The sequence below is a fragment of the Mus caroli genome, unplaced genomic scaffold (assembly GCF_978045245.1).
Source record: "Mus caroli unplaced genomic scaffold, Mus_caroli_1 scaffold_4, whole genome shotgun sequence".
NCBI lineage: Eukaryota > Metazoa > Chordata > Mammalia > Rodentia > Muridae > Mus > Mus caroli.
In genome coordinates this window covers 134,524,400-134,549,537 of record NW_028227259.1, presented here as the reverse complement: position 1 = coordinate 134,549,537, position 25,138 = coordinate 134,524,400, and the positions used below count along the sequence as shown (strand labels likewise).

Genomic DNA, 25,138 nt, shown 5'->3' with positions numbered 1-25,138 from the left:
CACGCTGTCACTTGCTCTGCATTCTGCAAGTTACATCTGTTTCATAACAACCCACACCCTCCCAAAGGCATTATTGATAGTGAGTTTGCAACCACGCCCTCTTGCCTTGAGAGTGAATCTCAGAGTCCATGGAAACCCACCACCTCCAGAACACACATAAACTCTCCTTCCTTCTGGATATAGCTCGTCCTTTGATAAGCCCCTATCTCCACCCCCACCCTCCACCTCCCACCCCCACAGTGGACTCTTCATAGACTCTCCTCTGTTCCCTGGACCCTGGGCATCACAGGCTTTCAGACCCCACCCCCACTCCCCTACCTGGGAGTTGCAAAGCAATCTAGATCCAGGGATTTAGGGTTGGGGAGAGACTTGCCAGGTGGGGAAGTCAGGGGCTGGGCTTCTCCGTGGCTCCTCTCCCCTTTCGGGGGTTTCTTGGTCCCCCTTTGTCTCATTCTCAGGCTTCCCATCTCCAGGTTGCTCAGGCAGCCGCATCGGGGGTCCAGGGTGATGTGGTCAGAGATTTGGGGGTACCTCAAAGGAGCATCAGCGAAGACATTGAGAGTCTGCAAGGAGTTGACAGAAACTTACTGCCAGAAACAATACCAAGTGGTTATTTACTCAAAGCCAGTTGCCTAAATAATTCACACCTGCCCTTCCATGTTTACACAGGACAATGGTAGACACAACCGTGGCACCAGAAATATAATTATAGTACTGACAGATGTTTAGTTATTAATAAGGGCTCAATGTCACCAGAGAATATTATATAACAAATGGATCTGCGCCTCTGGAAGCAACTTTCATCTTTCTAGGTACTTTTCCATTCATACCCTCAGGCTTTGCCCAAGCATAAGCAATATAAAGTGAACAATAGCAGATACCAACTTGAAAGCTACTTGCAACAAAGCCCAGTACTTCACATATGTATTTGCGTTAGGGTTGGAGCTCGGTGGGGGACACTCGCCCAGCATGTGTGAGACCCTAGGTTCCATCTCTTCACCCTTGCCTTCCTCAGCCAATGAGGAAACCCTGCCAGGGCTCGATGGAGCATGCCCGCTACTCAGAAAGATGAGCCAGAAGGGCTGTAAACTGTAAATTCAAGGTCTGCATAGGCTGCAGAGTGAGTTCAATGGCAGCCTGAGCCTTAGAGCTTGGGGCAGTGTGGGCTATGGAATGACAGCCTGTTTCAAACTGAAAGGTAAAGGAAAAACCATGAGATGACTCAGCAGATAAGTGAGCTTGCCCGGCAACTTGAGGTCAAGCCTCAGAACACACACAACAGTGAAGGGACAGTTGTCCTCTGATCTCCACATGTGCTCCACGGCACACTAGCAGCCCCCACACACATATCACACATGCATACATGTACAGCATGCACATAGATGTGATAATAAAAAAAATAAGTTTTAGGTAAAAAGAGGACTGGAAATATAACTAAGTGATTGGGCTTGGAATGTCCCAAAGAATGGGACCACAGGGAGTCCATGCAGAGGAGAAGCTACTCAAGTTCAGATTACTAAACAAGGTGTGTGATCACACACACACACCAGCACAAGACACTGTGTTTGCCCTGTGTCTCAACACTGATAAATGCTTAGGGAGATCCACATAAGCAGGAATGGTTTCTTTTGGCTCACAGGTTCGGTGGTCTCACTTTGTAAAACACTGGGTGTTGCTTCTGGCCCTGTTGTAAGGTAGAGCATCATGGTGGAAAGTGATGAAGCAAAACTGCTCACCCTGTGGTGGGCAGGAAGCAGAGAGAGAAGCAGAAAGTGGCCAGGGATTTGGTAGGCCCTTCAAAACACCATCTCCTAGTGATGCACTCCTTCAGCTAACTGCTACCCCTTAAAGGCCCACTCCTTTCCAGTGATGTCATCAGATTATGACTCTATCGTTAGGTTAATATATTCATGAAATTGAAGCTTTCAGAATTTGATCATCTCTAAAACATCTCAGCTCTGAACACTGCTGCACTGGGAACCCAGCCTTGGACATGTGAGCTTTTGGAGAGATACTTCACTGCCAACCCATAACACAGTGTTCTATAACAAATTTCCTCTGGGCTGAAACAGTCCATGCCGGAGGAAAGCTCCTGAAGACTCGGATAGTAAACAACCAACAAGTCTCAAGATGTCTCTGAAACCTAGCAGATTCATAAACTCTAGTCACCTTTAACTTTCAACTTTACATAGCCTAGAAGGAAATTTTAGTTGATTGGTTACTCAGATGAGGCTGGCCTGTAAACATGTTTATGGGAGATCATCTCAACTGTTAATCAATGTAAGAAGGACCAAGTCCACTGTGGACAGCACCATTCTCTAGGCTGTTGGTCTTAGTCTCTAGAAGAAAGTCAGTTAAGCTTAGACAGCCACCAAACAGCATATTTTTCGTGGTTTCTGCTTAAAAGTTCTGATTTAATGCAATAATAAACTGTAATCTGGAAGTATGCGTCAAAAAAAAAAAAAACCCTTTGCTCACTGTCTTAGGGTTTTACAGCTGTGAACAGACACCATGACCAAGGCAACTCCTATAAGAACAACATTTAATTGGGGCTGGCTTACAGGCTCAGAGGTTCAGTCCATTATCATCAAGGCAGAAGCATGGCAGCATCCAGGCAGGCATGGTGCAGGAGGAGCTGAGAGCGCTACATTTTCATCTGAAGGCTGCTAGCAGAATACTGACTTCCAGGAAGCTAGGATGAGGGTCTCAGAGCCCACGGCCACAGTGACACACCTACTCCAATAAGGCCACACCTTCTAATAGTGCCACTCCCTGGGCCGAGCATGTACAAACCATCACACTCACTTATGTTGGTTTTGGTCAGCATGTTTCATCACAAAGAAAAAGAAAAAAGAAAAAAGAAAAAAAAAAACAGAAAGGAAGTCTCTCCTCCCTCCTCAAATGATTTGTGCAGTTAGAGCTGCTGAGAAGAGGGGGATGTCTGACCTGTAGAGCTGCCGCCTGCAAGTTGTACAGTGAGCTTCAGCTTCCAGCTTTCATGAGTCGTCACCCATGCTAGGGTGGCTTTTAGTGACGCAGCACGTGCCTGTCAGCCACTGCTTCAGCAAGTTGGCCTGTGGTCGTTTAATTACCCTGGTCTATCATCAGTTCCCTATCTGGGGTGAACAGAGCTTTGTTCCTGGGAACAGTGTCCCCACCACAGGCACACACACCAACACTAATATCTCAGACACATAGACACAGTACACACCAGCGCCAATCTTCACACACACACACACACACACACACACACACAGATTTCAGATGCCCGCACAGATCCCACAGCCTCCATCTCTCTGGGCACACACTCACACAACAGCACGAGTCGGTCCTTGGGAATGAACCCATAGTCACCTCAGACCTGAATTCAAACTCTTCCTTTGACTCTCACACACCCAAGCACTCCCATACCCCGACACTGCACCCCCACGGCTGACGCCACTGTACACGCTGTCCCCCACCTGCGCGCGGTGCCACACCACTCTCTCACATGCCCCCCCGTGACTCGCTGATTCACATGCGCTGACACCCGCTCCCCACGCACGAGGCACGCATCTAGACTCTCTCAGTCGCCTCTAGTCATCTCGTGAAGTTCAACAGGAAAAACAAATTTTCCATGTGCTGACAGTAGACATTTTTTAAAAGTGACATTTTATTTTCAAATCTGGTTTGAGTTGCCAAGGGAGAGCTAGCACCATGGGAGCCACGTGACTGGTGGGAAAACGCAGGGCTCCAAAGATTTTCAGATGGCGCCCTTAGGCAGAATCCTTCCCTGTCAGGCTCCTCCAGGCAGGGTGGCCACCAGGATAGAGCTGCTAATGGAAATGGAGCTGCAGACCTGGCGGTGGAGTAGCTCAGAGCTCTCTTATAAGGCTGCCCCTGCTCACTGGCATCAGGCTTGAGAGCTCAATCCACTTAATGACTTGGAGGTTGGCCATAGTTGCTCAGAAATACAGCCTCGGGGAAGACAGCTCCCCCTATGGAACAATGGCTCCTGCAGCTCCGTGGCCTTGGGTGTCAGAGAAGCTCCAAGCAAGAAGACTCATCACAGAGCAAAATTTCCAGCCAGAAGCCACGCCCTCAGGATCCCCCTCTTACTGCCCACTCCAAGAACATTGCTGGGGGCGGGGCGGGGGGAGGGGGGCGCTCAGCCAGTACAATGTTTGCCATAGAAGCATGAGAATTTGAAGTCAGTCCCCAGAGCCAACATTTTAAAATCAGGACAAGGGCCAGAAAGATGACTCAGCAGTTAAAAGCACAGGCTGCTCATCTCGAGGACCCGAGTTTGATTCCTAGCACCTCCATGGTAGATAACAACCACATGTAACTCCAGTTCAAGGGAATAGACGCCGTCTTCTGCCCTCTGTAGGCACTGTAGGCAGATTGCATATAGTGAGCAGACAAACAGGGAAAACAGCCGATACATATACAATTTAAAAAGAAAGGGTTTCTTTTTTTTTTTTTTTTTTTTTGGTTTTTTGAGACAGGGTTTCTCTGCGTAGCCTTGGCTGTCCTGGAACTCACTCTGTAGACCAGGCTGGCCTCGAACTCAAAAATCCGCCTGCCTCTGCCTCCCGAGTGCTGGGATTAAAGGCATGCGCCACCACGCCCGGCTAGAAAGGGTTTCTTTAAAGATGGGCATGGTAGAATATGCTGGTAGTCCCGGTGGCGGGGCGGGGTGCTGGGGGGTGGGGTAGTAGAGATGGGACGGTCCCTAGGGTTCACCGGCCAGCTAGTCTACCCTACTTCATGAGTTTCAGGTTTAGTGAGAGACCCTGTCTCAAAGAGCAAGGGCAGGCCAGTGAGATGGCTCAGATAATAGAAGTGCTTGTATATGGAACTGACAATCCAAATTCAATCCCTGACACTCACAGCGTAGCAGGAGAGATCATCTAAGGGTTGTCTTTTGACCTCTACATGCATGTCAGTCATGGCAGGCAGGCATGTTTCTCTCTCTCTCTCTCTCTCTCTCTCTCTCTCTCTCTCTCTCTCTCTCTCTCTCTCTCTCTCTCTCTCTCCATGTATGCACTTCCAGAATAAATAAATACATACATTTAAAAACAACACATAAGGTGGGTCAGGTACAGTGACACATGCCTTTAATCCCACCACTCAGGAGGCAGAGGCAGGTGGATCTCTGTGAGCTGAGGCCAGCCTGGTCTACAGTGAGTTCCAGAATAGTCAGAGCTACCTAGTAGAGATACCCTGTCTCAAAAACAAAACCGACAATACACAGGGTAGATAGAGCCTGAGACGTGCCACCAAAGGCGAAGGTTGTATCTGACCACCGTGCACGCATCTGCTCTATCACGTTCTTGTTGCATCAGTAAAATAATCTTACCCCTCCCTCTTCCCCCCCTCCAAAAAAAGAACTTAGGGTAGAAAGAATGTATTTTGGCTCACAGTTCCAGGAGGACACAGTGAGGAGTACCTCATCACGGCGAGGAGACATGGTGACAGGAGCAAGAAGCTGACTGGTCACATTGAAACCATACTCAGGAAGCAGAGAGAGAAGAGGAAGTGGGGCTAGTTTATAAAACCACCAGTCAATCCTGCCCCCAGTGAGGTACTTCCTGCCAAAGGCTCTGCCTCCTAAAGGGACTGTTATCTTCCCAGATGGTGGCACCAGCTGGGGGCCAAGTGTCCAAACACCACATATAAGCCTGTATAGTACATTTCTCATTCAAACCACAACAGAGACAGACAGACAGACAGACAGACAGACACAGGAGAAAGAGAGACAGAGCGAATAGGAAAGCCAAGACACCCTTCCCAGTCCAGGACTCCCCACGGGTACCAAGTGTAACACCCAGTATTGTTCTCTGGACAAAATGGATGAACCTTCAACACCACTCCCTTCCCTCATCTAACTAGATGCCATTTCTGAGCCCTGAGAACCCCATATACTTTGGGGGGACCTACAGTTGATTCCTAATAAAAATGGTTCTGCCTTCCAAACTACCAGTGACCTGATTTCCTGATGAGACTTCTGAGGATCATTCCCTCCAAGATGTCTGTCTGTCAAGGAAGTCCATCTGTCAACTTCCCATCTCATCTTCTAGAAGGGGAGCAGGTGTTTGGGCCCAAATCTTGAAGTTTGAGTTCTGTGATAATGGCTGGGTACCCATTATGATCCTTTCAGCATCTTCCTCCAGGAAGCTATCCACCCACTTCCTGAAGCACCTAAAACATCCTGGAAGCATTGGCCAGGCTTGCGGGATAAGTGGGAGTTGCTCTAAACCTCCCCCACCCCCAAATGACATTACATAAGGTCTGCCTCTCAAGGACCATTGTGTGTGTGTGTGTGTGTGCGTGTGTATTTGCACATGTGTGCACATGATTTTAGAGGTTAATGATAAATTCTGGGTGTCTCAATCATTCTCTACATTATTTTTTTTCTTTAAATTTTTTAAGGATTATGTATATGTGTATGTGTGCCGGCACACACACACGTGTGCATGCATCTCAGGGATTGAACTCAGGTCATTAGACTTGGCAGCAAGCACCTTTATGCTTGAGTACTGAGCCATCTTGTTGGCCCTCTACCTTATATTTTGAGATCAGGGCTTTTACTGAACCTAGAGGTCACTAGGTAAGCTATGGGCTGGCTGGCCAGGGATTCTTCTGTCTCCACCTCCCCATCACTCACCAGGATTACAGACTCATACCACCACATCCAGCTTTTTTACATGGTTTCTGGGCATCTGGACTCAAATCTTCTTGCCTGGGACTCAAACATAGGTCCTTCCGTCAGTAAGGGCTCTAAAGAGTCTAATTCACTCTTAATTCACACACCATTGATCTTATAATAAAACAGGCCATGTTGACCCTCCAAAGACAGTAAAACACTATAAAAAGGCCAAGGTGCCACATGTCAAAGTATGGGATGACAGGAAACTGTGTCAAACAGGAGGCCACAACTCATTGCCTACTGCCAGTGCCTGGAAAGGAAGCTAGACCAGCAGAAGAGAAACTGAAACCCCAGACTCCCCGGCTTGTCTAAACAACAGGCAGCTGGCTTTATTAAGTTCCATCAATAAAGACCTTAAACTCTGAAGAGTCTCTATGAGAAAATAATAGTAAATCCAGGTGTGGTACCACACAACTGTGACTCCGGCTCTGTTGGAGGTGGAGGCAGGAGGATGGCGAATTCTAGATTCTCCTCAACTATAAAAGTTTGAGAATAGCCTGGATTACATAAGACTCTGCCTCAAACAATTGATAGAGGAATAGATTGATGGATGGATGGATAGATAGATAGATAGATAGATAGATAGATAGATAGATAGATAGATAGATAGATAATAGATGGACAGACAGATAATGGATGGATGATAGAGAGATTAGATAATTGATTGATAGATGACAGGTGAAGTATGATAACTGATTATGGATAAATATAGATGAATGGATGATAGGTGCTAGACAGTCAACAGGTAAACAGATATTAGATGATTGGCAGTTATAGGTAAATAGATGATTGATTGATTGATTGGTAGATAGATAGATAGATAGATAGATAGATAGATAGATAGATAGATAGATAGATAGATAGATAGATGCTAAATAGACAATTTAAAAGAAGTGATTACATTACTAAATAAATAAACTCTATTTCTGTCTATATAGTGGGGTTGCTTCTACTAAAGATTCATGATGACCTCAGCAGCTTCTTCCAAAATGGTGACAGGTCCAGTCAACCCTTGTACTACTGGTACACAGCAAGTTCCTGCCAGGCTGGTACAGTGTGACCCAGCACCAGAAGGCTACAGGGAACTGAGGCCAAGGCCTGGGCCCAGGGCAGGTCAGTAGAAATAAGGTGTCCTTAACCCAAACACACTTTGGGTACCAACCAGTTCAGCTATCAGAAGGAGGGCTGGCTTCCTGGGGATTCCCAGGGCTCAGAGTCTCCCCTGGGAAACCAGGGGACATGTTTAGTATGAGCAAGGACAATAGACATTTTTCTTCTCTTTCCCTCCCCTTCCTTTCATTTCTCTTCCCTCCGCCCTTTCTTTCTTCTTCCCTTTTCCCCTCCTCCTGCAGTTCCTCCACTTGCTCTCTCCTTCCCCCACCCCAACCCACACTCCCATTACTCTCTCCTCCATCCCTGACAGTCTTGAGTCCTCCTGCTTCAGCCTACCCTGAGCTGAGATCACAGGGCAGCTGGTGTCCCAGACGCCCACACCCGCACTTCCTCTTTACTTCCCAAACAACCCCAAAACTGAGCTAGAGAAAGCACCTGAGCTTGTGTGGACCAACCTGAGTCAGGGCATCAAGAACAAATGGGAACCTAAAACAGAAGTGACTGGGAACTCCATGTTGAGCCTGCAGCTGCCATCCCGACACTCACACAGCTCTTCTCTTGGTTACCAGCCAGCCTCTTTCACTGCTCCGGCTCCTAAGCGACTACTTAATCAGGCATTGTGCATTTGGATGTATTCATTATATTTTAATATGATTATGTCCAATCCAGTAGACTGAAACAGATTCATCCAGATGTGTAATTAGTCTCTAAATGCCGATTATTCTTGATGTCAATTTGGCAGGGACTTGGAGAACGAAGAAGCCATTCACACTCCGTGTTTATAAGTCATGCTTGGGGCAGGGCCCATCCATGCATCATGGGGTAGGGTCATCCACACAAGCACACCCACAGTGAACTGGGGTGCAAAGGCCCCACCCACCCAGGGGATCCCCAGGTCTCCTGCTTCTGCTTCCCTGTTCTGGTCTTTAAGAAGGAGCTTTGGAAGGGGATGGAGATGGTTGGCACCCTCTGGGGCTCTAGAGAATGGTATAGTCTCCACACTTGCAAGGTATACATGCATTCGCTAGCCATATAGTCACCCTGAGCAAGTGTCTTCCCCAGCTAGTCTCTCAGCTTACACAGCAACCCCTCTCAGTCCACAAGATCCTTCTGTAGGGACTACATCTTCACATCAGCCTTGGTGGATGGAACTCCCAGAAGTCCAAGCTTTTATGTTCCCAAGTTATCATAGAAAAAAAAAAACCCTCATAGTTTTTCCCCGATTTGTAAATTACATTTATTTATCTGTGTGCCTGGGGTAGGTGGGGCACATGCCGCCACGCATATGTGGAGGTAAGAGGACAGTTTGTGGAGTTGGTTCTTTCCTACAACCATGTGGTCCTGGGGGTGGAACTCAGGTCTCTCACCACTTGGTGGCAAGCACCTTTGCCCACTGGACCATCATGGAGAACCAGATGGAAATAACATCCTCTGGACATGACAAGGCTGTTCCACACATGAATTCACAGCAGCTGTGGTTGCCTAGACAAGCCAGTGAGAGACCTTGTCTACAAAATAAGGCGGGGGACTGGTAGGATGGTTCAGCAGGTAAAGCTGTCTGCCTCTAAGCCTTATGACCTGAGTTCGATTCCTGGGACCCACGTAATGGAAGGAGAGAATCAACTCCTGCAAGTTGTCCTCTGACCTTCACATTCACACTGTGTCACATGCATGCCTCTCCGTGCATAAATAAATTAATAAATTAATAAATAAAGTTTTAAAAACATAATAAAGAAAATAATTATTTACCGTGACAGGATTGAAGAAAACACCCAATATCCATTTCTGACCTGAGCACACTCACATAAATGCATGCATGCATACCTTCACAAACATGTACACAAGCATATATGATATGTGTGCGTGTGCACACACACACACACACACATACAAAGAGAGCCCTGCAGAATTGAGCTCCCATGACTTCAAATTTCTTGTTACCCTAAGGAGCAGTCTCTGAGGACCGACTTAGATCAAGTTTATCTTGGTCTTTGGCTCTGGGATGGTTCAATGGTGCTCAGCACTGACCCCTGGTGTTCACATCTCACACTGCAGCCCTCAGCAGGCTCATCACTCCCTGCGATCTGACCTGTCCCCTGGAGTACCATCAACTCTCGGCTTTCATCTTACTGTCTGCAGAGCCTTCCTTTTACTAAAGCGTAAGCCACAACACAATTGGTACCTTAGTTTAAAAAAAACCCTCTCATAATCTATCATCCCCTGGCTGCTACCCCAGCAGCTTCTGATGGCATCTACTGTGTGTACTATATGGTCCCTAAATCAGTTCGTGAATGCCTCAGCATCCATGAAGTGCATGCTTCTAACTGGGGTATTTGTTTCCCTGCCATGCACAACGAGTCTCTTCTGTTTTTTAAGTCTCAGTCCAGGCAAAATCAGACTCTCCCATTCCCCAGGTATCAGCTTAGCACACACCCAGCCTCTCTCAGCTCCCAGGATTCAGTCTAGTGCATGTTTTGTTATCTCCCAGGTCTCCACTTGGTATGTATTTAGGCTTTCCCATCCCCCAGGCCTCAGCTCAGGGAATACCTGACCTCTCTACTCTGCCAGACCTCAGCTCAGGGCATATTCAGCCTCTCTAGTCCTCCAGAATATCCTATTATCTCCTGTCTCCCAGCTTCAGTTCAGCACATACCTGGCCTCTCTCACTTCTCAAGCTTCAATGTCAAGTCCTCTTAGAGGCAATTTCCAGTCCCTGAGTTCCTGTGTGACTTTCTGCACACAGCTTCCTTCCACACACTCTGCCCTATTTCTTCCCATCAAAGTATGCCTTACTATCTAAAATGACCATATCCATTTATCTCATCGCATGCTAAGTCTTAAAATATAATAGCTCATATTTGACCAACTCTCTCATAGAAATATCAGCATGTGTGGCCAGAAAGGGGAAGAAATAAAGAAGAGGTGATATGCGGAAAAGAGGAAGACATCCATCCAGGGACTTCCTGGCTTATGGCTTTTGCCCAAGGGCAGTGGGAATTGTGGCTTTGGACAATCAGAACTCAGAGTTGGAGCTGCAGACAGCTCAGTAGCTAAAGGCACTGGCTGGTTTTGCAAAGGACCAGTTTGGATCACAGAATGTAGGGTTCACAACCACCTATAGCTCCAGATCCAAGGGACCCAAAAACCTTCTTCTGGCTTCCTCAGACACGCCTAGACACACACACACACACACACACACACTTACTTAAAATAATTCTATTTTTAAAAGAATTCAGAATTGAGAACAACATTAGAAACCAGAAAGTGAGGGGACATGCGAGGGATTGTCACCATCCTGACAGGAATTGATGATAGTGTCCCCACTCCCACCCCACCCCCACAGTGCATATGTGTCTGTGTGTATGTTCACATCATGTATGTAGGCATACCTGTATGTGTATGTGAGTTCTGAGGTCCACTGTTAACTCGTTATCTTCCTCAATTGCTTATTATTTTTGCTTATTTATATGCTAATTTTATTCTTCAAAGATTTATTTTATTATATTTAAAAGGGGAAGCATGTATGTGCATGTGTTTGGCTCATGTGTGATGGTCAGAGGACAAGTTGGTTCTCTCCTTCCACCATCTGGGTCCTGGGGATTGAACTCAGGGACATCAGACTTGGCAGCAATCACTTTTACCCACTGAGCCATCTTGCTGGCCCTCTGTATTATTTACTGATAGAGAGACTCTCATTCAAATCTATAATGGCTAACAGTATGTTTTAAGTTTAAATGATTACGCTTAGGAGATCTATAAGACAAACACGCCTGTAACCTTTAAGCCTCACTTTGTCTAAAAGATCCTGACAGAGAGTAAAAAATTATTTAAGCCCCTAGACCTGTGTCCAAAATAGCCCCATTGTTCCAGGATGCCAGGTGTTTGCGGTTTTTGCCAGGTGTTTGTGGTTTTTGTGTCTTTATAAACCCCTTACCCCTTGAGCTCATCATCGACTCCTCTACCCCTGCGTGGGATATGAGTCGTCCCCAGTGCACTGGTCTTTCCCAAATAAACCTCTTGCAGTTTGCATCAAGACCGTTTCTCGTGAGTGATTTGGGGTGTTGCCTCTCCTGAGTCAGAACATGGGGGAGTCCTCACACTGTGGGTCCTTCATGTCCAAGGACAGATAACTTCCTGGAGTGCTGGGAGCCATTGTTCATGAAAGATAACAAACCATATATTTGTTCTGTAAACAAGCTTGGTTGTCCCAAGTGCACAGGACGTGTGCTTGCTTACACATAGGCATGAAGTGTCAGGATTATCCTTGCCACTAATTGCAAAAAGGCAGAAAGTAAGTAGCCTTGTGACTCTTGCCTCTGTAACCCCTGACTAATGTAATTCGGCGCCATACTCTGAGCATGAGTCTTGGGTGCGCTCTTGGCCAGTATTCCATAAAGCCTCTTATTCATTAAAATTTACTCATGGTCAGATTGGTGAATCCCTGAATGAGCCCAGACCCATAAGGAACCTATAACTGACAGATTATACCAGTCTAGCTAGCCAGCTCACTCTGGGGAATACCCTATCTCTGCCTTCCAAGTGCTAGAGAAATGGGGGGGGGGCGGTCAGCACACCTGCCTGGCATTTATGTGGATTCTCAGGATCTTGTGTTCTTGTTCTTGTTTTGGGTTTTTTTGGTTTTGGTTTTGGTTTTGTTTTTCAAGACAGGGTTTCTCTGTGTAGCCCTGGCTGTCCTGGAACTCACTCTGTAGACCAAGCTGGCCTCGAACTCAAAGATCCACCTGCCTCTGCCTCCCAAGTGCTGGGATTAAAGGCGTGCGCCACCACTGCCTGGCAATTCTCAGGATCTTAACTCTAGTCTTCATGCAAGTATTTTATCCACTGAGCCATCTCCTCAGCCCCAGGAATAAAAAGTATTCCTGAGGCATATGTCACTCATTTTAGCTATCAGATTATTAAGGCAATAGACAGCCCCCAGCCCGCAATTGTCACCACCTCCTAGAGTCTCACTGTGTAAAAGGAAAAATCTGAAGCCTGGAGCCAGCCTGAATGGGTAATGCATCTCTAAGAAGGAGACTTCACAGAGTTCTCCCACCTGTCGGACCACCTTGCATGAGAAACTGGAGCTGAGACATGGAGGGGTCAGTGATGGGCAGGACCACACCTTGACCACAATATGCTTAGCTATACAACTTTCTTGTGCATGTGTGCAATCTCTCTCAGAATTTATTTTTAGTTTTAGTTATGTATACGAATGTGTGTCTCTGTGTGGTTATGTGCACATGTGAATGCTGCAGGTGCCGAAGGAGGCCAGAAGAGGGCGCTGTATCCTCTGGAATTACAGGTGATGGTGAGCTGCCTGAAGTGGGTACTGGGAACCAAACTCGGGTCCTCTGAAAGGGCGCACTTATCCATCATCTTGTTCTTTAAACTGAAATCTCATGTCGGGACCCCAAAGATGACTTGCAGGGGTGGGAGAGAATGTCCCTGGACCTCTCTGTTCCTCTTCTCTATATGACCAAGTTGAATAAATCTCCTTTCTCTGCTTTTCACTATGGTTGTTTGTTTAATTGATCTGCTGAGGACAGGAGGTGAGCCTAACTCTTTAGAGCTGACAGAGTCCCAGCTCTGACCCTGGTGGTGCTGGGAAGAAAAGGAAAGAGCTGCAGAAGATGAGCACACGTTTTCTTAGAGGGGCAGAGTTTGCCCATAAAGTACACAAATGGAACAAGTTCTAAACAGCATATTGAGGCCCAAGGGAATGGGCCACCCAGCCAGGTAAACTTCCCAGGCAAGGAAACCCAGCGCATGAATCAAGACTCTGCCGATACTCCCTGCAGAACCCAGCATCTCCACAGCATAGCATCTGTGCACAGCCCAGGGATCAAAGCAAAACTGCGCCTGTACAGGGAAGGAAGGAATGAAGAAAGGGAGGGAGGGAGGGAGGGAGGGAAGTAAGAAGGGAGGGAGGGAGGAAGAGAGGAAGGAAGGAAGGAGGGAGGGAGGGAGGAAGGGAGGAAGGGCAGACGGAATATTTGGACTGGTTAGATGGATCAGCCAGTAAAGCTACTTAGCACTAGCCTGACTTAGATCCCTGCTGCCCACATGGTGGAAAGAGAGAACAGGCTACCCCAAGTTGTCTTCTGACCTCCACACACATGTCATGGGGTGTGTGTGTGTGTGTGTGTGTGTGTGTGTGTGTGTGTGTGTGTGTGTGTTTGTGTTTGTGTGTGTGTGTATACAAAAAAAAAAACAAATAAATGTAAATTTTATTTAATTTTTTAAAATTTGGATTCTAAATATGTTTTGTTTTGTTTTGTTTTGTTTTGTTTTGTTTTGTTTTGTTTTGTTTTGTTTTGAGACAAGGTCTCATATAGGCCAGGCTGGCCTTGAACTTCCTATGTAGCCAAGGAATGCCTTGATTTCCTGATCCACCTACCCCAAACCCCTGAATACTTGGGATTTCAGGCATGCCGCACCACACCTGGTGAATGTGGTTCTGGGACACAAACCCAGGGCTTTGTCATATTAGGCAGGTGACCTATGAACTGAGCTACATCCTCTAACCCAAGGAATCCACGTCTTCTAGAGAAATTTCTCAGCCTGCTACAATCAACAACCTGTAGAACAGAGGCCACCACCAATCAAAATGGACACTGTCAGGCAAATCACATGGGATGCCAGCCTTCATGAGGTCGTCTGGTGCTGGCTGCCCCCCAAAGAGCATTCTGTTCCAGAAGTTGTTCTGGTCACCTCTTCAGTTTGCATAACCCAACTCCAGGACCCCCTCCTGCTCTACCAACTGTTAAAACATATGGGATTGTACCCAACCAGCGACCCTGGGCAACTGTCCTCCAAATCCTGTCAAGAAGAATTACCTCAGAATCCATTGCTTGGCACCTGCACTACTATGAGAACAGCTACCCATAGAGTTAAGTCCTTCAGTGTGAACAATAACTTGAAAATCTATTAGCAGTAGTAGCAGGGACCCCTTTCTTCAAGTAATATCTTAATTTTTTTATTTAACATTTTTAACTTTTAAAATGTTTTCGGAGACAGGGTTTCACTACGTGGCCCTGGTTGGCCTCAGACTCTCTATGTAGGCCATGCAGGCTGAGAACTCACAGAGATCTACCTACCTCTGCTTCCCGGATGCTGGGATTAAACACATGCACTGCCTCTGGCTTCCTCATACATGTGCATGTACGAATAAGTGTGAACATGTGCACACTTCTGCGCATGTAAACGCCTGCGTACCCACAAAGGATTAATTCAGACCTACAGAGACTGTTTGGGGATCGCCTTCTTCATAACCATGCTTCAGCTGAGCAATGAACATTTAACATTCCCCACACAGGCCCCCCCTTTTCCTTCTTCCTCCATCCCACCCTCAGGCATCACAAGGGGAGCAGATCACTCCACTCAACCCTTCCTATCCCAATATTTGCCACAGGCTCCAAAAGAATGAGGCCAAGTGACCATAGATTGGATGCTCTGAAACCATGAACCACAGTAAGTCGCCCCTTTAAAGGTGTCCCAACAATGAAGGGCTGGCTGACGCATCTCTGTATCTTGACAAATGCTACAGAGGCAGTTGTGAGACCCCATGGCAGGTGGCCTCTGACCTGAACACGTGTGCCACAACTCATACACACAGATGAACATACATGTGAATATACATATGTAATAATAATAGTAATAATAATACCAAACCATTTTTAAAGAAGGTCATCAAATAAGATTTGCAGTTTCAGCAGGCTTATCACTTTGCTGTCACCTGCCTAACTGATGACCCCACAAATGTCTTTGGAAAATGCCTTCGTTTACATCTTTCTTTTGTCCTACGATGACAGAAACCCATGCGCTCATTTCACAGTGGGACATGTTATTCGAGGCAATGAGAATCCACAAACCCAAGCCACAGTCACGCACATTTGCCTCAGGTTGAACCCTCTCTGATTCTCTCAGCGATGAGAACCACGTTGTGCGGTGGTCCTGAGCCTGGGATTTTACTTCCTGCCTTTGAGTCTGCTGCAGGAGCTTCCCTCCCTCCACACTGGCAGGAAGAGAACGCTCCAAGTTACCCCAAAGTCCACCTCCAACCAACGCCATTCCTGGCCCCTCCTTGCTTTCTAGGTCCAGTTTTCTCATTGCTTATTGTCTTTCTCCATTTATTTCCATATTCATTTAATTATGCCTCCCAATTCAAAATGCATCTCTGTACACGGCCTCGATTCTGGAACAAAGTGGAGCTATCTAACCAGAGGCCACGTCCCCATTTCTTTGTAGTGGGCTGCAGCTGTGTTGAGTCAGCCCTTCCAGAGTCCTCTTTAGCAATCACTGTCCATGACAACAGCAGCTCGACTATCATCTAAAACTAGAAAATCTGCCTGGCCGGCGAGATGGTGCTGATGAAACTAACCAAATTCCACTTTATTACTTGTTCCTGTAATCTTGTTAGCCTCTGCGTTTGCAACACCACACTCCCAAGGGGCAGGAGAAAGAAATGAAGCCATCACTGGCTCTAGACCAAGCAGTTGTTACTCTTCCTGTAGTATCTATGGAGTCTCCTAAGGTTCAAGGGCAACGAAGGAAAAATTCAGAATGTGGGGTCAGGCCAACTGGAGCTTTAAGATGTCTTAAGTTCCCATTGTACAATTTTGTTTTCCTTCAAATCAGGGGCCAAGGTGAGACAAATTGTGTCGCCTAGAAGTTTCAGAAATATAGGCTGTCAGAGTCAGCAGCTATGGTACATACCTGTAATTCTAGCACTTGGGGAGGGGAACTGGGGCCAGAGAGTCCGGTTCAACCCAAACTACATATACATCAAGACTGCGATGGTCAGAATCAATTGTCACTTTGACAGGCCCTAGAATCACCCAGGAGACACATCAGGACATGATTTTCTAGGTTGGGTTAATAAAAGTGGGAAGAGCCACCTGAAATACGGATTCACCAGCCCATGGGCTGGGGTCCTGGACTGAATGCAAAGGAGAAATTGAGCTGAGCACCGGAATCCATCTCTCTCTGCTTCCTGACTACAGATGCAATATGACACACCTTGGCAGACTTTTGACCCTGTGCCTTCCCCATGGGCCCTGTCCCTCGAACTGCGAGCCAAGGCAAAGCCTACATTTCCTCTTTGAGTTACTTTTTTCGGGGCTCACAATGCACTCAGAAGTCTATACATAACTAAACTGAAGGACTAGGAGATGGCTCAGTAGTGAACCCCGTGCCTAGCATGGGCAAGGTTCTAAGATTTATTTCCAGCACTATAAACAAACAAACAAATAGCAATCAAATCAGCTAGTGGTCCCAATGATCCCAAAAGTTAGGCTGGAGAAATGGTTCGGTGGGTAAAATCCTTGCCTCCCAAGCACCAGGAGCTGAATTCAACAGACAGAAGCAAGCAAGGCAGGAGAAACTCAACACTGGGAAGGTGGAGGCTGGAACCCTGGGGCTCACTAGATAGCCAGGTTAGCCAAATCCAGGAGTTCTAGGCAAGTAAAACACAAGGTGGGTCTGGAGGGCTGATGGTCTCCAGGGGCAATAGGGACTCAGGGCCAGTAAATCAACAGGGCTGTTGTGGATTCAAAGAATACATAAGCAGCCAGAATCCAAAAAACAACCTGGAGCCTAATTTGGCATGAGTAGCTGGGGCCAGGACTGCAGCTCACCATGCTGAGTTCAATCCCCAACAACAAAAACTGGGAATGGGAGAGAACAGAGAATGTCTGCAGTCTCAGTACTCAGGAGTTTGAGGTCACACATAGTTACGAAGGAAGTTTGAGGCTAGCCTGAGCTACATGATACCCTGTCTCAAAACAAAGCCAACAACAACAACAAATGGATGGTAGGCTGCGTGTAGTAATCCACTGTACACCTGTAACCCCAATGCTCTGGAGTCTGAGGCAGGAGGATCACAAGGTCTAAGCTAACCTGGGGCGCATAACACATTCCCGCATAACCTGAGCTACACAGTAAAACTGGGGCAAGATAGAAAGACCAAAAGGAAAAAAAATGGAGAGAATATGGGAAAGGAATGGAAGCCTGTCACCCTAGGATCTTGATTGTCCTTCCTGCTATGAGTCAAGAAACTGTGACACAACTGACAAAGTCAGAACTGCCTGCAGAGATACCATGTGTTTTCTCACATAGGAAATTCAAGTCAGCAAATGAGGGCCCGGGAGATGCTCTGTGGCTTGGAATGCCAGCTGATCTTGCACACTCAGCACCTATGTCAGTCATCTTACCACTGCCTGCAACACCCTCCTCTTTCAAGGCACAGCATTCTTGCAACACGTACACACACACAGAGACACCAGTGAATTGTGCTTGAATGCTTTTGGCCTTGAGTGGAGCTATATTAGGGCCCCCTCCTATCCCCAAAGCCAAGAACGCACCTTGGAAAGCCTTAGACAACTTCATTTACAAAAATAAATTACTGAGGATTAAAGAAAGACATAAACTAGCTCGCTATATATATATATTCACAATTGAAACTCTGATTAATCTTTAGACATCACTGTAAATTATAGCTATGAAATTTAGACAACCACAGAATGAGGAGCAGTGAGGTACTCATCGGGTAGAGAGGGCTTGCCGCCAAGCCTGATGTCCTGAGTTCAATCCCCGGGACACACATGGTGGGAAGAGAGAGTAGGCTCCTGAAAGTTGTCCCTTAACCTCTATGTGAGTGTGCACAGGCACACGTGTGCACACACACCATACTGTAAAGAAGAGATATGCGCATCCCCATGTTTATTGCTCCTTTATTCACTATAGCAAAGAATCAGAATAAAACTGGTTGGCCATCAACAGATGAAGAAATGATGACTATTTTATATATATGCATATATATGTATATGTATGTATATATATATATATGCATTGTGTATATATATATATATGTTATATATACACTTGTGTATATATTATGTATATATACATTGTGCATATATTGTGTATATAGATACACATTGTGTATATATATGTATATATATTGTATATATATGAATATTATTCAGATCTTAAAAAAATGATAAAATTTGCAGGAAAAGGATGGACTTAGAATAGTTAGGGAGATCAAGGAACCTCAGAAGGAAAAACACACATGTCCTCACTTATATGAAGAGCCTACTGATAATATATGCATATTGTAAACAAGTGCGCATCTGGGTACAGTCTAACATGAAGAAAAAGAACAAGAATGGCTAAATTCTAGGGGATGGGGGGACTGAATGCAGGTAACAGGAGTTATGAAGGAAGATATAAAGCTAATTGATTTTCCAGTCCTGCTTCTGTCGCTGCTATTGTTTTGGTTTGGGTGGTGGATAAGTGCACAGAAATGTATTTGATGGTAACAGTCTAACACCCCGTGTGAAGCTCAGCTGCTTCAGAATGGCTGTGCTAACTGCAGAGAGGTCTACTGAGACGATGGACTTGGGCTCCAGTTCATGGTGATGCGCGGTGTTTATTTGCAAGGGTTGATTTTTAATAATATGACGTTTATTTTAAGTTTTTTAAAGAAAAGGAAACCATAGACTCATATACACTGCCACTGTAAAGACAACAAAGGTTGATAGCCCTTAAGAAAACTGATCCATGCCTCAGATCACAGTCTCTCTCTCTCTCTCTCTCTCTCTCTCTCTCTCTCTCTCTCTCTCTCTCTCTCTCTCTCTCTCTCTCACTCCCTCTCCCACTCCCTCTCCATCTCTGTCTCTCTCTCTGTCTCTCTGTTTGTCTGTCTCTCTGTCTGTCTATCTGTCTCTGTCTCTCCCCAACCCCTTTTCTAAGTGTCTATCTCCCTGTCCCTGATCCTATCCCTCCCTCCCCCTCCCACCCTGCCTGCCAACACTTAAATGTGAAGAATGGACCATGTCTTACCTCTACTGATCAGACTCACTAGCTCTGTTTCCATCTAGCTCATTCTGGAAACCCTTTCTGTAACGCAGTCAGGGATCTGGCTTCAGCTGAGCCAAGGTCCCTGAGGAGGGACTCTGTAGGCTGCTGGCAGCTGGCAGCCTGATGAAGCTCTGTCTCAAAAAATTAGAAGACAGGGGTTGGTGGCATGGCTCATCAGGCAAAGCCATTGTCACCAAGCCTGACAACCTGAGTTCAACCTTTTGGATCCACACGGTACTGGAAGAAACAGACTCCCACACACGGCGTATGACCTCCACATGCGTATCATAGTGTGTGTGCGCTCACACCCACCCTTCTGCACATACATAAATAACTGCAATAAACATTTCTAATTGGAAAAGACAGGTTCCCTTCCACCTTGTTCTCCCATGAATGTTTTTACTCTGTAGTAGAGCAAAACCCTGCTCCCAGCTTCCCTTAGAGTGTAGTGTCAAGGAAAGTGCTCTCGTCTTTAGGAGACCCAGACCACCTCAACAATGGATCCGTTGGAAGCAAGCCATGGCTGAAGTAAGGAAACAGTGTCTCTTTCTTTAGGGCCTGAAAAGGTGCAGAAGGGAACAGGCTTGGGGAGATGGTAGGAGAGACTTGCTAGAGTCCAGTTTACAACAGCTATCTTGAACTCCAAGAATGGGTACCAGGTAAGATGAGAAAGGGCAGGTGATCGCCTGCATCCCAACACATATAAGCTTTGGGGGGAAACGGAGGACCTCATTTATCCAGGCCCTCAGTGATGTAGCCAGGCTGGCTTCTTTCTCAGGGGACCAAAATATACAACGTTCAGGCCCTGGGGGAGGAAAACAGCTCTAGGGAGCTGGCTGGGCTCCTTGCGAATGTGAGAATGTGGTGTCCCATTTGGAGCTCTCTGGAGAGTTCCGAGGGCCAAGTCTCTCGGCCTTGCTTTGACAAGAGTCACTTTTCATCTTCCTTGGCTCCGGGAGCCAGCCAAAGCATGTGGGTGAAAAAAAAAATCAGTTAATAACTATGCACATTTTATAATAAATTTTAACAATTTAAGAGTACAGTACAGCTTTATTCTCGTTTTTATTTCACCACACTAATTCAGCGCGTAATAACCTGCCAGGGACACAGAACCCACTTGACGTATGCTCTGAGCAGCAAGATAATGGAGAGAGCTTCACGGGGACTTCAGATTGCACCCAGAGCACCAGAGGACTCCCCTTTTTTTCTTGGGAGCATTGAGGGATGCAGCCCTGAGTTGTTCAGAGGAGATGCAAGCTTGGAGACGCTCCAGCATTGGGTCTCAGTGGCCGGCTTCTGTATTGAGCTCCCCACCCCCAACCCCGTGGAAGGACTGGCAGAGGAGGGACCAAAAAGCACAGATGGGATGTGCTAACAACAGCCTGGCTCTCCTGGGATCGCTGCGTTCCCTGGATCTCTTGGGCTTTGGCTGCAAGGTAAAGTGGCTCGTTTCTTCCTGACAGCTGGCCACTCCCACCTTTCAAACCTGAGCTAAGCCCCCCAAGGAAATGTTCACAGGGGCACAGATTTAAAAATAAATAAATAGATAGGGCCTGGAGAGACAACTTAGTGGTTAAGAAGACACACTGCTCTTTCAGATTTTCCCCACCAGCACCTATGTTAGGTAGTTAACAATAGCCAAGTAGCTCCAACTCCAGGAGATCTGACGCCCTCTTCTGGCCACTGTGGGCAACTGTATATATGTGCACACTCACAGGCACTGACACATACACACAAACACACACATATACACATAAATGAAAGTAAAATTAATTTTTTTTTTCAAAAGCGAAAGGAATCACCTGCCTTTAGCACCAATCTTCTAAATACCATCCCAGCCAATCCTCTTCCCAAGGACGGAAGTCATCCATCTAACGGTTTCAGAGTGCTGGGGATCTGAGTTTCGCTGTCCATGGTACACTCCAAGCTTTTGTCTAAAGCAGTGCTTCTCAGCCTTCCTAACGCTGCGACCCTTTAAGACACTGTCTCACGCTGTGGTGACCCCCAAGCACGAAAATATTTTGTTGCTACTTTATCATTGTAATTCTGCTACTGTTATGAATCTTAATGTAAGTATATGCTATGCAGGATACCTGGTTTGTAACCCCCAAACCAAAGGGGTCACGACCCACAGGTTGAAGACCACTTCTAATGGATGTTGAAATAGATTAGTTGGATGGTATTGTCAGCAGTGGTTGGGGAAGAGATAGCCCAGAATGACCAACCAGCAGCCTGAAATAGTTTCTTAATCTTTTAGGAACCTTTACTTAAAACCAGGCCCTCTGCAGGAGCAGCAGGTGTTCTTAATCCCTTAGTCACCTCTCCAGCCCTCCCATGGATCTTTTTGGTAATTCAGCTAATAAGGGACTCCAAGGTGCCTGGGGTGGGATTATCATCTGAATAGGATAAAACCAAGATCCATCTGAGCCATCCATCGGGTCTTGGCTAGGTCCTCAATGTAAATGAGGTTTCTGGAGAGATTCTTAGAAAATTGCAGGTTTGCTTTGTGGGTTGCAACCCCTTTGACAAACCTCTATCTCCAAAAATATTTACATTACAATTGCAAATTACATTACAATTACAGTAGCAAAATTATAGTTATGAAGTAGCAAGGAAAATAATTTTATGGTTGGAGGTCACCACAGCATGAGGAACTGTATTAAAGGGCCACAGCATTAGGGAGGCTGAGAACCACTGCCATAAGCAGTTATAGAGTTCTTGCTTCTCCACTGGTGAGAGGCTTCAGCCAGACTCCAGTTGGAGTCTTCTTTCCTTTCTTTTACCTCCTTATTTCTCCCTATATTTCTATCTTGCCTTTCTGCCAGATTTGGAAATATGGATACATGGAAATAGTATCTATTCCCATCACAGATTTAGTAGAGCATAAACAGATGTGTGCATAAAAATACAAAAATTAAACCAAGGATTAAAAGGCAGAGTGGCTTTCAAAAGACCATCAAAGGACCTTGAGACTGGAGTGGGAATGACTAAGAGATTAGATGGTTTGAAAGAGCTGTCTTTGCTTCTCTGGTCCCATGGCTTTGGATTGTGGCAATACATTGGTGGGTATGGCAGTTTGGCCCATGAGAAGTGGCACTAGTAGGAGGTGTGGCCTTGTTAGAGGAAGTGTGTCACTGGGGAGGTGGGGCTTTGAGGTCTCAAAGCTCAAATATGCTCAAGTCTGGCCAGTGGTGATACACCTGGCTGCCTGCAGAAGACAGTCTCCTTCAGCTGCCTTCAGATCAAGATGTAGAACTCCCTGCTCCTCCAGCACCATGTCTGCCTGGATGCTGCCATACTTCCTGCCATGATGATAATGGACTGAACCTCTGAAACTGTAAGCCAGCTCCAATTAAATGTTTTCTTTTATAAAAGTTGCCTTGGTCATGGTGTCTCTTCATAGCAATGAAAGAAACCCTGACTAAGCAAGTGGGACTGTGTAAACAAAATGGCTTTCCTCGTGGGAAGGTATGAAAATAGAACATCCTATAAATCCCTTTAAGGATATCCTCATGACCTAAGACCTCTCCTTCTGCCTCTTAAAACCTGCACTACCCCTCCTCCTAGTCCCAAGCAGGTGACAAATCCTTCAACAAATAAGAGGGGGGGATCTAGATCTATAGTTCTAGATCTGAACTATAGCACATCTTGAACAGGGAGACACAACTGCTCAACTTCCTTGGTTATCTCTTCCTTGTGTCACTGACCTTTAAATAGCTCAGGGTTCCGCTACTGGGTCTTCCTCTATCTATCATCCACTGATGATCGCATCTGACAGGTCTCCTAATACCTTCTGTACTCTGATGACACTCAAGGCTGTCTCTAAGGCTAAGGAGATGGTAAAGTACTTGCTGTGCGAGCATGAGGTCACAAGTTCTACCCCCAGCACTTGCATAAAAGACCCAGACACCATGGTGTACTTTTAATCTCAGCACTTAGAAGGGGATAGGTAGATTCCCTAGAGCCCACTGAGCAGCCAAATTAGCATACTTGCAAATCCCAGTGAGTGACCTTCAAAGACCAAGGTAGACAGTATGCATGTGCACAAACACACACACACACACACACACACACACACACACACACACACACACCTGCCTCCAGCCAACAGTTCCTTCTAGACTCAAGTCTGACCACTCTCTATTTCCACAGATATCTCCAAGTAAAAATAAGAAACCCTAAACTGGGCTGGAGAGATGGTTCAGAGGTTACATGTACTGTCTGTTCTTCCAGAGGTCCTGAGTTCAATTCCCAGCAACCACATGGTGGCTCACAACCCTCTGTAATGGGATCTGGTGCCCTCTTCTGGCCTGCAGGCATATATGTATGCAGAATGCTGTATACATACTAAATAAATAAATCTTTTATAGAAAAATAAGAAAAAGAAGCCCTGAGCTGCTGCTTTCCTGCTGGATCTGCTGCATCCACGGGTCCCCATCTCAGACCACAGAGGCCTGAGTCATTACCTACTCCTCTCCTTTCACACTGCTGTTCAATCCACCCACAAACCCATTTTCCTCCTGCCTAGAAAGAAAAAAGCAGAAGCCTAGCACTTCCCACACATTCTCAGTGACCCCTTAACCAACCATCTTCTATTCCACCCAGTGTCCTGGTTTCATTTCTGTTGCTGTGATAAAATACCCTGACAAAAATTAACTTAGAGAAGAAAGGATATATTTGGATCACAAATAAAGTCAAGAGCAGAGAGAAATGGATACACCCATACTGCCTACTTCTTCTAAGGCTCAGTTTAGCTTTTTTGATTCTCATGCAGCTCATGAAGCCCCAGCCTAGGGAATGGTGCCACCCACGGTGGACTGGGCATACCTATGTTAATTAACAATCAAGACAATCCCTCATGTGCATGGCTACCAGTCAACCTAATCTGAACAATTCCTCCATGAAAGCACTCTTCTGAGATGACTCCATGCTGTCAGCTAAACTACCAGCATACCCAGACTATAAACTCACATCCCAGCTTGTCTGCCTGCTTTCATCTCTGCCCCACCCCCACCCCTATCTCAACACGGAAGTGAAGATCATTTCAATTTGCTTCTGCTTTTGATCATAGTTTAATGGTTGTGAGAATTCCTTTTCCAAAGAAACATAAACAATATCTACCCCCTCCTCATAAGGCCCCAATGACAAACTGAAGTATAATTCCACAACAGTTCCTCCTGAGGAACCAATGAGTTTCTGGGCTTACTTAAAGAGCATAGTAGGGAGAGTGCACAGGCCACAGGGCAGGAATATGTGGAGCTCAGAGGACAGCTTGCAGAGTCAGTTCTCCCTTTCTACCAGGTGAATTCCAGAGATCTAACGTAGGTTGCCAAGTTTGGTGGAAATTCCTTTATCCAATGAACCATCCCTATAAATCATACTTTTAAGAAGAAAATTGATGGAGTGGAGATATAGCTCAGTTGGTGCCGTGTTTGTCTGGTGTGCATGAAGCCCTGGGTTCCATCCTTT

The 25,138-nt window shown here is 46.2% G+C and overlaps 1 protein-coding gene across 4 annotated transcripts in view; it reads right to left on the bottom strand.

Moving 5' to 3' along the window:
* Positions 1 to 25,138, bottom strand: part of Caln1 (calneuron 1) — a 477,612-nt gene that overhangs the window by 431,446 nt on the left and 21,028 nt on the right. For 2 of the 4 annotated variants that reach the window (XM_029477873.2, XM_085837229.1), the window contains exon 2: positions 319 to 563. In XM_029477873.2, coding sequence (XP_029333733.2) covers positions 319 to 467 — 149 coding nt within the window. In that variant the 5' untranslated portion in view covers positions 468 to 563. The remainder of the gene's footprint in view (positions 1 to 318; positions 564 to 25,138) is intronic. The other 2 variants (XM_021163075.3, XM_029477872.2) reach the window with 1 other exon arrangement.